General features: G+C 38.2%; 2 protein-coding genes across 2 annotated transcripts; one reads left to right on the forward strand and one right to left on the reverse strand.

Annotated features, from left to right (window-relative positions):
* Positions 1 to 1,624: 1,624 nt before the first annotated feature.
* On the reverse strand, positions 1,625 to 6,550 carry LOC102716705 (cysteine-rich receptor-like protein kinase 10). The gene is made up of 7 exons (XM_040526317.1): positions 5,707 to 6,550; positions 4,510 to 4,647; positions 4,286 to 4,413; positions 2,698 to 2,905; positions 2,358 to 2,595; positions 2,113 to 2,269; positions 1,625 to 2,002 (listed from the first exon to the last, which is right to left on the reverse strand). The coding sequence occupies exons 1-7, from the start codon at positions 6,548 to 6,550 to the stop codon at positions 1,730 to 1,732; spliced, it is 1,986 nt and encodes a 661-aa protein (XP_040382251.1). The 3' UTR covers positions 1,625 to 1,729.
* Positions 6,551 to 14,555: 8,005 nt separating this feature from the next.
* Positions 14,556 to 15,225, forward strand: LOC102707139 (chemocyanin-like). The gene is made up of 2 exons (XM_040525655.1): positions 14,556 to 14,724; positions 14,801 to 15,225. Exons 1-2 carry the CDS (start codon positions 14,556 to 14,558, stop codon positions 15,223 to 15,225), a joined length of 594 nt encoding a protein of 197 aa, XP_040381589.1.
* Positions 15,226 to 15,759: the final 534 nt, after the last annotated feature.

Raw genomic sequence — 15,759 nt, forward strand, 5'->3', positions numbered from 1 at the left:
TAATTGTTTTTATTTGTTTTTAATTCATGGAACTGTGTATTAATTTGTCATAGTGTGTACTCGGGCTGATTCCTGGACCGAGATTTAATACATGCTATTGTTCAAAAATTTAGTATAAATTTCTGGGTGTGACATTAACTCTTTTTATTAACATGCTAATGATATTTTTTAATAAAATTTCATTGCAACGCATGGGCGATATGCTAGTCAAACTAATAATATCAATGCTGTGACATAAAGACTATATTTATAATAGTCTTTAATAAAAAATAAAGTTTATTCAGTTTAGAGGAATTTTAACCCACAGAAATAGAAAAAATGGAGGAATGGGAATATATGGCAACACCAATCCATAGGAATTTTATAAGAGGTTTGGGTAGATATAAATTTTTCTATCTTTTATCTCTACAACTTGTAGAAAAGAAAAATGTCCTTTAATTTTCCTATATTTTATTCCTACAAACCAAATGACTTTTAAAGAAATCCAGTCCTTAAAAATTTAGATACTTTGTTTTTTCTTTAAAACAGATAGGCCCTTATTGTTCTAACATGACAAAATGTCCATATATTGTATTTTGAACGGAGAGAGCACACGAGATGAGATGCATGGAATCTATTGCCCCACGAGCTTCAGCTTCAGCTGCAGCCTACAACGCGCGGGATTTGCGAGGGTTGCGACTCGCGAAGTTTCGGTCAAAAGAAGACTACATAATAAGTACAGTTCAACTATGCGTTGAGGAGTATGTCCAAACTCCAAAAGCTTATTTATCTTCTACTTTATTTATAAAATAAAGAAGGAACGATAAAAAAATATGGTCCAGTAGTTTTTCCAACAAAATTTTTATTTTTAGCTATGAACCATATAAAAAGTTTCTCTCTACTTAGTTCAAATAAAGATTCAAGACTATTTTTAAATAGTATATACTTAATAAGAAATGTGTGTGTATATAGTATATAATTTAATTTATACCATATAATATTTTATTGATTATTTATAATAGTGCATAATATTCTAATTTATAAATAAATGTATGTGTATGATGGCTAAGAGCTAAGGAGATGTTCGTTGATTAATCCCCTGGCATACCACAAGAATTACAATGAGAATGAGAATAAATGTGAAAGCAACGTATCTGTGTCGCACGAGATATTCTTAAGCATATCGTTAATGCTAAATGATAAATACCATTAATTGGTTATATTGTATTAGCCATGGTGTTACTGGATGCTTATCTTTGTTTTTGTTTTCTTTATGTCAGTAACATGTTAATTAATGTTATAACATTATATTCCTTTTTATGTCGATGTATTTTATTCACAATATAAAAATGTTATAGTTGATGTTACCAGGTTATATCTATATATATAATATTATTTGCAGTTTGCATTAATTATATTGGATACATAATATGGATCAATTTAACCTTGATTGTATGAATAAATATGGTAGCAATTATATCTTGATACCATCATTTTATCATAGGCACATTACTAGTTTCAGTAATTAAAAAAGTTTCCAATCCAATTGCATCGAGTAGGAAAAAGTTGGTAAACTTCGTTCCATATTACGGTTGGAGAAAAAACTAAATGGCTAACACTGAACAAAGCAAATTGGTCGGTGCTATGGAATAGATTTGCTCTTTATAAATTCAACTTGGTTGGTACTGATTACAAATCGAGAATCAACAATATAGCGGCAACAACGGTGCCCGATCTGCTTTGGCCCCTGCTACCTGCCAGACCATTGTGTTATGGTTTGGGAGTAACCAGAGATCCCATCGACTAAATATGTTGGCCTAGGTGCAGGAGCCAGCAAAGAGCAGGTTGTGTCGCTATTCAGCAGAACCATGACATCGGCCATTGTAGGTCGATCTACAGGGTTCTGCTGGACACATAGGAGCCCAATGTTGATACATTTCAGCACCTCGGCCTCAGGGTAGTTTCTTCCCAAAGAATGGTCGATCATCTTTGCAGTTGTTCTCTCTTCCCAGTGCCTCCATACCTAGCATTTAGTCACATATATAGTATATGTCTTCATTAACCACTAATAATAATGACAGACAGAAACACGAAGGATCATGTATTCCTTGATGAATTAGTAAGGATGCTCACTATGCTCAAAATATCTTCATCGTTTTGCTCAGAGAGATATGGTCCACTGTTCCTTCTCCGGCCCGTGACGATCTCTATTACCAGAATGCCGAAGCTGAACACATCTGATTTTGTAGAGTACTGCCCACGCATGACATACTCAGGAGCCATGTAACCACTGCATGCATCAACAATAAGAATTGTTCACTCATTAGATAGCTGTATGGTAAGAACGAATGGATTAAGTGTTTCTTGGACTTAATTACAATGTCCCGGCTATGCGGCTTGTGACTTCTCGAGTCTGGTCCTGTGCGAAGAGCCTGGCAAGGCCAAAGTCCCCAATCTTAGGGTTCATGTCTGCATCCAGCAAGATGTTGCTCGCCTTCATGTCACGATGGACTATCTTCTTTTGGGAGTCTTCATGAAGATATTGCAATCCCCGAGCGACGCCTTCTATGATCCTAAATCGTGTCATCCAATCTAGCCGTTTCCTTTGCTCCGAGTCTAATATTTAGTACCAAATTAAAAGGAAAGCACATGGTTATTGGTTTGAGTAAAGAAAACGAGTGCACATTAAGGTTCAAACATAGTGCTAGATTATAGTACCAAAGAGAAAGTTGTCGAGGCTTTTATTGGGCATGTACTCATAAACAAGTAGTCTCTCCCCCTCTTCAAGGCAAAAACCAACAAGGCGAACAAGATTCCTGTGATGAAGTTTGGCGACAAGAACTAACTCGTTTTTCAGCTCTTCTAGGCCCTGGTTGGAACCCTTGGTCATCCTCTTCACAGCCACTTCTTGTCCAGAAAGAATTCCCTGTATAATTTGGCTTAGTATCGCTTCTAGTTATAAATACTTAAAGTTTACAACAAGATTCAGGGCTTTGACACTTCCACTTATATTTAGATATTATGATATTTTTTGGTCAACAAAATATTATGACATTTTAGTTATCAGACAAAGCTAAACATACTGTTTTTTTTTAAACTGAGCAATTGAGATATTATTGACTATCAAATTCTAAAATTTTGACCAAGTTTTGCCTTAGTTATTTATAACCGGGATTTTACTTTCGTACTAACTTATAGATGGACATATGGATAGAAATTGAAATACATAATTCATTACTCCGGACATATTCTTTTCTAAAACCATGGGCAGGAGCTTTGACATTTATTTCAGAAAGAGAAGAACAATATGGTAGTGCACTCGTACATCTAGGCATTTATGATTTGATTAATTGTATCACTCTTAAAAATTACCGAGAGATATCTTACATTTTCTAATGTACTCATTCTAGTTTTTTTTATTTAATGTTGACTTTTGGATCTGTTTAATCTTTTTTATTCAAATTGTTTGAATAAATATGCAATTATAAGTGATGCTTAAAGTTCATTTACTAGCCAATCAAATCATAACAAAATACTCCCTGTCCCTAAATATTTGACGCCGTTAAATTTTTTAAACACGTTTGACTATCCGTCTTATTTAAAAAATTTACATAATTATTAATTATTTTTTATTATTTTATTTATTGTTAAATATGCTTTTATGCATATATATAGCTTTACATATTTTAAAAAATTGAATAAAATAAATGATCAAACATGTGCCAAAACATCAAGAAAATAATTAATAAGATGAATAGTCAAACGTAAACACAAAAGTCAACAACACTAAAAAATGGAGGCCATAAAACTTCGGATGTTACCTAAGCTACCAATTTTTTAGTTTAAAATTTTAACAACCATAAATTTTCTCTTCGAATTTGGCTATGTTTAGTTTTTTTTTTCAAAAACATCCTATCGAATATTTAGATACCTAAATTAAGTATTAAACACAGATGAAACCAAAAAAAACTAATTATACAGTTATAAGAGAAATCGTGAGACAAATCTTTTAAACCTAATTAGTCCATGATTAGTCATAAGTGCTATAGTATCACACATGTGCTAATGACAGATTAATTAGGCTCAAAGATACGTCTCGCGGTTTCCAGACGAGCTATAAAATTTGTTTTTTTATTCGTGTCCGAAAACCCTTTCAACATCTGGTTAAATGTTATACCCAAAAAATTTCTTTTCGCGAACTAAACGGGGTTGACCATTTGGATCCACACCATCAAATCAGCCGCCTTTCTTGAAAGAGAAAAATAGTTAATGATGTAAAAGTTAGACGTAAAGAGTATTGCCATACCCTATAAACGGCGCCGAATCCCCCCTCGCCAAGCTTCTTGCTTTCGTGGAAGTTATCGGTAGCCACTTGCAGAGATGCCAACGATAACAGGGTTGACTTGACACTTTCAAAGTCCTCACTTGTATCCACTGGCAAATTTAAATGGAATTTGATAAACTGCTAATGGGCGCTGATGGTATAAGAATATTAACAAAAGTTTATGTCATATTGTTCAGGGGGCTTACGTCCGGATAAAAGCTCTGCTCTTGTCAATCTGCTCTTCTTACGCACGTTCCAGATACAAAGGGAAGTTACAGCTATAATGGCCACTGCCACTGTCGGCAAGATAATTACCAAAATTTTGCTTCCTGAGTTCTTCTTGCCTGTATTTTTGCAGTGAAAAATAACCAGTTCAATTGTGTGAAGCAGTACAAATCTTTTTTATTGGCACGGAAAAGCAGTAAAAATCTGAGAACTTGATTACAGTAATCTATCTAATGAACATTTTTTGCCTGATTATATATATATATATATATATATATATATATATGAAAAATTATTTTGCGTTGAAGATTTTGGCTAGATGATGGATCGTGATTAATCTAGATTATAATGATATAAATGGATTGATCTAAAAGTTGTATACTAGGTCCAATATTACGTTAAAATCACATAAAATATAATCATATTAATGGTAACAGAAGTTATGAGTTGTATATCAAATTCAATGGAAAAGAATTCTAATCTCTTGAGGGGATGTCCCTTGTATCTCTTTTTCTTCTAAATCTAATACAATGAATTATGAAAAATTCTGCAAAATATGGACAATGAAGGGTAGAGTAACATCTACCACTCCACCAAAAAAATCTATTCAATTCGACCTACATATTGAGAAACAAAAGAAAAACACACCTTTTTTTATGTGTAGATAGTACCACTACAATCCATGTGTTGGATTTGTTTTTTTATATCTCATAATGTTTGAGTTGAGCTAAGACATAAGATTTTGTTGAGTTATTTATGTATGCAGTGTGTGTTGTGTTAAAATTTTTTTAGACTTCTTCATAACTATTTGAATAGTTCTGAAACAAGACATCACCTCTAGTGATCAAAATAGTTTCCCAAATTCAAGTTAATAGCTACTCTCTTTTTCATATTATAAGCCACTCGGGTTTATTCTAATTCAAACATTTTAATTATTGAAAATATAGCAATATTTTTTACGCAAAATAAATATACTACTAAAACATATTCATTACTAATTTGATGTTGTGTGTGTTAATATATCTTTAAATAAATTTGATCTAACTTTAAAAGTCTCACTTAGCACAAATGTAAATTGACATATACCATGAAAGGGAGGGAGCAAGATCTTAGCCGTGTGACAACACGAAGAAAGAAGAAACATCATGAGATGAGAGACACAAGTTAAGTATAATCACCTCCCGGAGTGGCAGGCACGACATCTGGCGCCGGCGCCGGCGTGAGGCCGTCGACCTTGGCCGGCAACCGCACCATGGGGTCGCCGGTGTAGAAGGAGCCTAGCTCAGACCTCAGGTAGCAGCGCGGGCCAGCGAACCTCGCGCCCTCCCCGTTCAGCGGGAAGGTCTGCCACCACCGGCCGACGAGGTCGTCGAGGCATGTCCGGCACTGCGCTGCCGTCAGGTCCCGCGAGCACTGCGCCATCGAGTATATGTTGCGGAATCCCGGGTCGGTCCCCACCCGCTGGCCCGTGGCGAACAGCCTCGGCGAGCTCTCCGCCGCGTACCGCACGGTGGCGTTGAGGAGCTCGGTGACCGCGCGGTCGTAGCCGGCGACGTCGGTGCTGCTGATGTTGGTGCCGCTCACGAGGAGGCTGTACTTACCGGAGTTGTTGGTGGAGGCGAGGAAGTCGCCCTTGTCGGAGAACTGGGCGTAGCATTGGTTGTAGACGAGGATGGCGCCCTTGGTGCGGTTGCAGGTCGGACCGGCGTCCCTCCAGACGTTGGTGCCGCAGTCGGCGCAGTCGGAGGAGCTAAGGTCGCCGCGGCACAGGAGGAGGCCATACACGGTGTCCGGGGCGGAGCCGAGGCTGCCAGAGGCGAAGAGGGTGGGCGCCGTCGCCGACGAGGAGGCGTTCGCGCGGAGGGTGAGCGCGAGGTTCTCGAGGTTGGTTGCGTAGGTGCTCCCGGCTGCGTAGGTGCCGCTGCCGCTGTCACAGACAGGCCATGGCTGGGAGGCGGCGAGCGGGAGCGCTACCGCCGCGAGGAGGAGAACGGCATGAACAGAGAAGAAGCGTCGCCGCATTGCCGCAAACACGTACCCAAACCCAAAGGGATTGTGTTGGATGGAAGCTAAGCATCAAATTAATTAAACACGGTAGCTTCATCGCCGCCCTGGCCTAAAAAGGATATCGGCCAAGTTGCCAAGTTGGCATGCATGCCATAGCCCATACAGTAGGCCACAAAGACTGATGAATTCTCCGGTCACCGTTAGGTAGGTGCATGTGTACTTATCGCGCATGTCGATGCAGACCCGTTTCATCGTTCGCTGTAAAGGAAAAATGGGAAGGGATCGACCCGTTACACAAGTTGGCCTGAGTCCTCAGTCTGGAGGTTGCGATTGATCCAGCTCAGCTGGCTTGACTGACCAATCTAGCAATTCTCTTAATCTTAAGCTATGGTTACTGATTGATCTGTGACCAAGATCTGACACTGTCGTCAGATGGTAGACACCGACCGCGAACAAACCAGATTGATCAATTATCACGATCGACACCGGATCATGAAGAGAACAGAGAGAGATCACCACGTAATCGCGACTGCATGAAGGGGAAGTTCGTTATCGAGAAAGGGAACTGTACCAACTGAAGCTAGATTACAGATGCAAGGGAAAGTTAGGATGAGCAAAACTGAAACTTGGACGGAATTCAGACGCTCCTGCTGAAAAAATAATAATTATATTCTAGATAGTACTACATATGTTTTGTGTTATAAGGGGATGTTTGGATCCTATGGACTTTTTTTTGTCTCTGTCATATCGAATGTTTGAACACTAATTAGAAGTATTAAATATAGACTATTAATAAAATCCACCTCATACTCTGGACTATTTCGCGAGACGAATCTATTGAACCTCATTAGTCCATGATTAGCGAATGTGATGCTACAGTAAACATTTGCTAATCATGGATTAATTAGGCTTAAAAAATTTGTCTAATGAAATAACATTTATTTATGCAATTAGTTTTATTATCAATTTATATTTAATACTCTTAATTAACGTCCAAACATCCGATGTGACAAGGGACTAAAAAAAAGTCTCTTAATCTAAACATTCACTAAGACTTTCTAGGTTTGACTAGATTTATCCATATATCGATGTATATATTTTGTATATATATCTAAATTTATTAGTATACATATAAATTTAAATCTAAGTAATTCTAGAAAGTTTTATAATATAAAACGGAGAAAATAGTTTTTTTCATTGAGATTAGTAAAGTATACTTCTAATTAACGTCGAGACATCCACTGAGACTTTATAGGTTTGACTAGATTTATCCATATATCGATGTATATGTTTTATATATATCTAAATTTATTAGCACACATATAAATTTAAATCTAAGTAAGTCTAGAAAGTTTTATAATATGAAACGAAGAAAATAGTTTTTTTTCATTGAGATTAGTAAAGTTTTATTGTGTATTAATTCAACGAGGTCATGCTTTTTATGTGCAGCAACGTCGGCGGAGGGACGTCGAGAGTCGCTCGCCTGCTCGGTCCGCGTCGGACGGAAATTGGAGAGCAGCCAAGCGCACGGGAAACGAACTGGCTTGTCTTGGCCCATGGGAAGAAAATTGGCCCACCAATACACAGTTATAACCAAACTCCCAGAAGTCCTTACTACTTTCTTTTCCTCTAGAAAACGTTGGTGTATTGCACCGGATCAAGTTAATTTTAATTATGTAAATTAAAATAAATAAAATTTTAAAAAATATGTTTTAAAAACAAATTATGTGTTGTATTGAGAATAGTAAATTATGGTTGATACATAATTGATTTGAGAATCAACAGAGAATTTATAATTGATAATAGTAAATCATGGTCAAAGTCATAAACAAATTAAATAATTTGGGTTATCTTTCAACAAGGAAGGAAGATAGAGACATGCTAAACCCTCTTATGATATTTTCAACCAAGTTCCCCGAGTCATACTCCGTTTGATTTTTTTATTTGATGTAAATATTTAATTTTAAATAGTGCACAATAACGGTTAATAAGTACATTTCAATTTCATTTTTTTATTTTATTATTACAGTGAATGCTAACAAATGGTGTGACGTTGAGTTGGGACTAAAATCCAAATTAGACGTAAATTTTGCGTCCTATTCATACAAAATATCTGATTGTTTCTTCTTAAAAAAAAATAGAAACGGAATTCTAACGGTACCGTGGTTCTATTTTTTTGTTGTTAATTGTATTTCTACTTTGATTTTTTTCAAAAAAGAAAAATAAAGGTCAATTGCCCATCGTCGAGAAGGCAATGGCACCACAGGCGACGTGGTGTGGTAGAACAGCATGCTGTGCTGTGGCGAGATGTACTTGCTATATCCTCGACGAGAACGAGTTTTTCTGAACGTACGTGGATAGAGACTTTGCATTATCTGAGCTCGTATAGCAGTAAGCAGCCGAGCAAGCGTGGCCTAGTCCGGGTTCCGGGGCTCTGTTCATGGGCCAATTTTGCTGGCTTCGGCTGACTGCGAGCTCGTTCGACCGTCTTACTCGCTTGTTTCCGTCCGATGTGGATCGAACGGATAAGCGACTCTCGACATCCCTCTGATGTTGCTCAGCAACGTTAGAGGATATGGTTTTCCATCAGTACTGGCTTTTAGTTTCTTTTTTCTTTTTTCTTTCTCCTATTTTGTGAGGACTTTAAGCTATTTTTGTCAACAAAAAACAACGAAAGTGACATAAGATCAAATCAGAGAACACTACATATCTGTCTCCAAAGTTATACAGTTCATCATCACGTATGTCTTCCATCTGTCCTACCTGCATATCGCATCCATCGTAGCTTATGTTGCTCCATTAAATTATGTAGAGCATGATTCTTTTTATCTCCGTGACAAAGAGCGGGTATTGTGCTAATTCCATTAAATGCTTAGTCATAGCTCCATTATCACAAATAATATGGGATGGGGCACTATATTTACTCTCATTTAATATTTCGACCTTCGAGCTCTAAATAAAACTAGTTCATGATTTTAGGCTTACTAAGACAACTTAATCATGACTAACGGTGGGCTATGAGTGAATGGTTTTGATAGTCATGCTCACGGCAATTAAGATCGGTTCACAGAAAACACTTATCAGACTAAAACATACTTACCACGAGCGTGAGCAATAGCTGGGCTAAAAATATAGCTTCTTACTCTTTTAGGCACCCAGGCGAGGATAGATTTGATGGAGTTGGGTCGACCTGGATATGGGTTGATCGGCTACCAGATCTACTGTGGTGCAAGTGGTAGCATGCCAATCCGGGTAAGGGTGTGAGGTTGCAACTTCAGCGTGGTGTGAAGTGGTGGAATTAGAAGTAAAATACACATGAGTGTATTTGGCAAGGAGAAACGATCGCAATTCATGTCATAATACTATAATTAACAAATTGAGACGTAAAAGAGCATATATAATACATTCATTTTAAAATAAAGTCATGTATAAATATATAATTCACCACACACCAAAAGATAAAAGAAGACCTGTCAATTTACAAAAATAATGCAATTTGATGCTTAACTAATAAAATTTCTTTAAAAATGGTTAATATATGAGATGACATACCGTTAATAAATCATAGTCTAAAAGGCTCAGGCAAATCTATTCTGATCACATATGGCTTGAAATCTCTTATTCAGTTCTTCAAAATCAAGTACTTTAAAAATCTCCTTCTCGACATAGCACAATATCAAGTCATTCAGCCATTCACCGGCCATCCTATTATGCATATCGATTTTGCTTATATTCATAGTTGAGAAGCAGTGGTGGCTCTGAAAATTTTTCGTTGGGTGCTCCTATACAATGCTCCTAAACTCTATAATATTATGAACTCAATATACATTAATAATATTGCTTAAATCATAACACAAATATGGAATAGTATCTCATCAGCTCATAACTCCACAAAATTTATAAAGTTGCGAGATGAAATTTTCTATATAGGGGTGGTTTTTTGTTAAAAAAAAGTGAGGGTGGTCCAGGGTCTTATCGCTAGAACGCTGGTTCCTTCCGATCTGCTTTAGATTACCCGTTTAGTTCAAAAACATCACATTAAATCTTTAAACATCTAAATAGAATATTAAACATAGATTAAACAAGAAATTAATACAGAGTTATGAGAGAAATCGGGAGACGAATCTTTTAAGCCTAATTATTCCATGATTAGCCATAAATACTATAGAAACCCTTGTGCTAATGACAAATTAATTAGTCTCAAAAGATTCTTCTCGTGGTTTTCAGGAGACCGTGAAATCATTTTTTTTTCATTTATGTCCGAAAACCCCGTCCAAAATCTGATCAACGTATAAAGTGACACCTAAAAGGTTTCTTTTCTCCCACTAAACACCCGACGTCAGTTTATTTCTTCGGTTCCGTACCAGACTCTAGAGAGAAGAGGAGAGGCGATCAGCAACAGGACGGTGGCAAGGAGCTTTGAACACTCAACCTTCACATGATGTCTTCTCATAGTTTTGTTTAACACAGGATCAAATATCTCTTCTTTTTCTGGAATTAAAGAAGTGCTAATACTGAAGTCAGAATTAGGGGTGTTTGTTTTTCTGTGACTTTTTTCCTGTCACATCGAATGTTTAACATTAATTAGAAATATTAAATATAGACTATTAATAAAACCCACCCCATACTCTACACTATTTCATGAAACAAATCTATTGAGACTAATTAGTCCATATTAGCGAATGTGATGCTACAATAAACATTTACTAATTGTGGATTAATTAGGCTTAAAAATTTATCTAATAAAATAGCATTTATTTATGCAATTAGTTTTGTTATCGGTCTATATTTAATACTTCTAATTAACGTCCAAACATCCGATGTGGCAAGTAACTTAAAAAAACCCCTAATTCAAACAGCCACTTAGACTGAACCACTAAAGTCTAAACATAAAGTTACTTCCTCAACTAAACGACTGAGGTCTTGTTTAGATTGCAAAATTTTTTTGCAAAAACATCACATCAAGTTTTTCGACACATATTTGAAGTATTAAATGCATTCTAATTATAAAAAAATTTCAGATTCTGTCTGGAAATCGTGAGACGAATCTTTTAAGTCTAATTAATCCGTTATTAGCACATGTTGGTTACTGTAGCACTTATGGCTAATCATATCCTAATTAGGCTCAAAAGATTCGTCTCACGATTTCCCCCATAACTGTGTAATTAGTTTTAATGTTCATGTATATTTGATGCTTTATTTAAATATCCAAAAATTCGATATGATGTTTTTGAAAAAAGTTTTTAGGCACTAAACAGGGCATGAAGTGCACGGCAATTGACCAAATTTAGGCATTTTCCAAAATAATTTTCAAAAACATTCCATCGAATTTTTGGACACCTAAATAAAACATTAAACATAGATGAACCAAAAAACTAATTACACAGTTATGGAAGAAATCTTGAGACGAATCTTTTGAGCCTAATTAGTCCATGATTAGCTATAAGTGCTAATGACGGATTAATTAGTCTCAAAAATTCGTCTCGTGGTTTCTAGGCTAGCCGTGAAATTCGTTTTTCATTCGTATCCGAAAACCCCTTCCGACATCCGGTCAAACATTCGACGTGACACTTTCTCATAGAAATTTTCCCAATTAGTAAATCACAATTGACCTTTTGACATGCAGTCCTGCACTGCACGAGTGCACGGCGGGCAGGGCCCACGCAGTGCGACGATAGGCACAAAGCTGGGTCGGCTACTTGATGACGTTGGCTGGCGGGCGGCCAAGGACATCGCTGCGTGCCTGCATCGGGACGCTGGGCGACGCGGTTGCTTCCTTCCAGGCAGCCAGAGATCACTTCCAACCAGTTATCGCGTGCATACTGCCTACTACATGGGCTGGGCAGGACCTACAGAGGGTCAGGGCGTCAGGCGGTGGGACGACGCAACGTCGTACCTATTGGTCTTAGGTTGTAAATACCATAAATATCTATTGCCAAAAATATAACACATCTATAAAATCATCCAAAAATTACCATATTACAACTTACAAACAAAAAGTAATTTATTAATAAAAATTTTATTTGTGTGTTCTTATCGATTAAAAGGCAAGGCTACATAACAAATTACGATGAAAAAACCTATAAAATGAACTTTAATTTTTAAGGTTAACAATTAAATCTTGTCTTATAAGCATAAGATGAGTGAAAAGACCAGGGTGAGTGAAACTAATCCCCCCTCCCTTTGTGTGTGGGCGCGCGCTCGTATAAGATGAGGGTATCTGGAGTGAAAAGACGACGGTGAGTGAACTAATAACGACTGCTCCAAGAGTTGTATGTATGTAGAACGATCAACAACAAGTTCTCTTTGCGACCCTAACAACCTGATAATCGATTATGTAAGGCACAATCGTGTGTGTCCTCAACCTGGAAGAACCAAGCTAGGAACATGTCTTCACGTTGCGCGAATTGATTAATTGATTAATTCCACGGCCTAATTAAATGAAAGCATGCATGGATTTCCGCTTCCATGAAATTGGCCGCGCAAGGAAATTATAATAGCCATGATCCTAAAAGTCAAACTGAAACATGTATTCTCTATATTGTGTTGTCTTTAAATTTACACTACAATTATGTTACCTCTCGATGCATACATAAGAACTGTAAAATTATTCTTAAGAGAATTAAACACAAATTTAAAGGCAAGACTAGGGCTCAAGCCCTAGATATATATCCTCGGCCTCCCTCCGCCTCTATAGCCTGCCCCCACCACCTCGGATGTTTAAATACCCATATTAACAAAGTCAAAATGCATATATGTTGGGTAGGAACATATAATGGCATCAATTACCATATTATTGGAAAAAGTTCTCACAAAAAGTAATGTTAGAAAAAAATGAATCTCATTTAACATGGTATAGATTTAAAAGGGTGGAATTATGGAAATGTTAAATGACAGATGATGTAGAAAGGAATGCGTGTGGACATGAGGCATGCAAATTCAAAACTAAGTCATGCTGAGTCAAGGGTGGATCAATTGGGGATAGGGGTCTCGAGGCACCACTATTGGTTCTATGGCCGCTTTCGGTAAGACCACTGGTAACCTGGATTCTTTTTGTTTTTCATGCGCACGTTTCCTAACCTGCTAAACAATATATTTTTTGCTAATTTTTTTATAGAAAAGTTACTGTAAAAATAATATTAATTTATTTTCTATTTTTATAATTAATAATTAATTAATTATGTTTTAATCTATTACTATGTTTTTCGCGCTGGATAACTAAACCCCATACTACATATGCCGAACGCGGCCTATGTCCACCGAGCCTCCTAAGCCCCAATAAAATTTGCTGCCATATGTCCATAAAAGAGATTTGCTCCGGTCCAACAAAAAGTATCTCGAGGTACCAGTACCTCAAGGTACCAAATCATTTCTCACCATTAGATCTAGCTGAGTAGGATGTGCACTATTAGATCCAACGATCAGAAACGATTTGATACCGTGAGGTATCGGTACCTCGAGGTACTTTTTGTTACTTTTTATTAGACTGAAGCAAATCTCCCATAAAAAGGGGTTGCAGTTTTGTCTGAATGTTGAAAAAGAGTTTTTATTTTTTACTCAACCCCCCCCCCCCCCCTCCCCCACACCATAATTTTTTGCTAGATACACCCCCTATGCAGGATTGCGAACTATAAACAATTCTTTAAAAGAACTATATATGGAAGTCAACTCAACAAGGTTCTAAAATTAATCAGGCAACGTGCAATGCACAATTAATCATTTTGATTCCAAGTTTGTAGAGCCGGGAGCAACTCAGCTCATCTACACACCTCTTGTATACATGCGTGCATGTCTCAGTTTCTTAATACAGAAAAAGAAAAGAGAGGGGGGGAGATTAGGAGCGAGGTATCTAGCTGTGGCATCTTGTTGTTCCCTATATAAACAGCCATTGCTTGGTTGTGGCAAACATATCGATCGATCGGTCAGGCGACGACCACATTATCAGGGAGCCAACAATTGATCGATCTTCTTGGCAGCCGATCGACCGATCGATCCATCTACCACGCGTAAGGGAAGCATCATGAAGGCCAGCTCCGTAGCAGTGCTCGCCGCCGTCATGGCGATCGCGGCGGTGGCCTCGACGGCGGTGGCCAAGGACTACACGGTCGGCGGCTCCTACGGCTGGGACACCTACATCGACTACGACAAGTGGACCGCCGGCAAGACGTTCATGGTCGGCGACACCATAAGTATGCATTACTCTACTTAGTGCTAATCAATTACTCCGTTGATTGATTGATCAAACGAGTTCGTCGACATTGGCAGCGTTCAAGTATGAGGTGTACCACAACGTGCTGGAGGTGCCGGCGTCGGACTACGACAGCTGCACCGCGACCAACCCGGTCTCCGTCCACTCCGGCGGCAACACCACCTTCGAGCTCGCCGCCGCCGGCACGCGCTACTTCATCTGCAGCATCCCGCGCCACTGCCTCAACGGCACCATGCACGTCAAGGTCACCACCGTCCCGTACTCCGCCTCCGCGGCGGCAGCCGCGGCGAACGCCGGCTCCCCTTCCCAGGCGCCGCTTCCCTCGGCCGCAGCCGACGAGCCGCACAAGCCGATGGGGGACTCGGCGTCGTCTCCGGCGGCCGCCCCGAGAACCGCCGCGTCCGCGCCGCGGCATCTGCAGCCGGCGGTGGCCGTCGCCGGGCTTGCGCTGGCTGCACTGTCGTTCGCCATGGCCGCCTAACGACCAACGTCGTTTTATTACTTACTCTGCATTCTTGTGTTGCTATTGTGTACAAGTACATGCGTACGTGCGTACGTACGTATATACTGATATACACAGGTTTCTACGTATATTTTTGAGGTGTGGTCAAAAAAACATAATCAACTAGAGGCATTTCTGTTACTCGATTTGGCGGTTGCCGTGTATTAATCGTTGTGTATACATGAGCACTTCTCTGTATTTTGCGTTTCGATTTCCTAAAAGACGAATTTTGAATTTTGTTATTTCAGTTTCGATGTTGGGTTACCTGTGCTATTCCATTACATGCCACAATTAAACACATGCATATCAAAGGCAGTTTAATTTCCTTGCAAATAAAATGAATTTAATTTGAAACACAAGAAGATCAAATTGACATCCTATCTTTTCGCTTATGCTTATAAGCTAAAATTTAAATTCTCAGAGTTAATTTTAAGATTTTTTTATCATAGTTTATTTTTTAGCCTTTACTTTTAAAACATCAAGAAAACGTTTATAAAATTATACTCATAAATT

The sequence above is a fragment of the Oryza brachyantha genome, chromosome 7 (assembly GCF_000231095.2).
Source record: "Oryza brachyantha chromosome 7, ObraRS2, whole genome shotgun sequence".
NCBI lineage: Eukaryota > Viridiplantae > Streptophyta > Magnoliopsida > Poales > Poaceae > Oryza > Oryza brachyantha.

Excerpts from the sequence above, each read along its gene's own strand:
- LOC102707139 (XM_040525655.1), top strand. The coding sequence starts at position 14,556 with ATGAAGGCCAGCTCCGTAGCAGTGCTCGCCGCCGTCATGGCGATCGCG. Across the intron at positions 14,725-14,800 it reads CATGGTCGGCGACACCATAA|CGTTCAAGTATGAGGTGTAC; the intron begins GTATGCATTACT and ends CGACATTGGCAG.
- LOC102716705 (XM_040526317.1), bottom strand. The coding sequence starts at position 6,550 with ATGCGGCGACGCTTCTTCTCTGTTCATGCCGTTCTCCTCCTCGCGGCG. Across the intron at positions 2,906-4,285 it reads GATTCGGCGCCGTTTATAGG|GGAATTCTTTCTGGACAAGA; the intron begins GTATGGCAATAC and ends CAAATTATACAG. Across the intron at positions 2,596-2,697 it reads CCTCGACAACTTTCTCTTTG|ACTCGGAGCAAAGGAAACGG; the intron begins GTACTATAATCT and ends ACTAAATATTAG.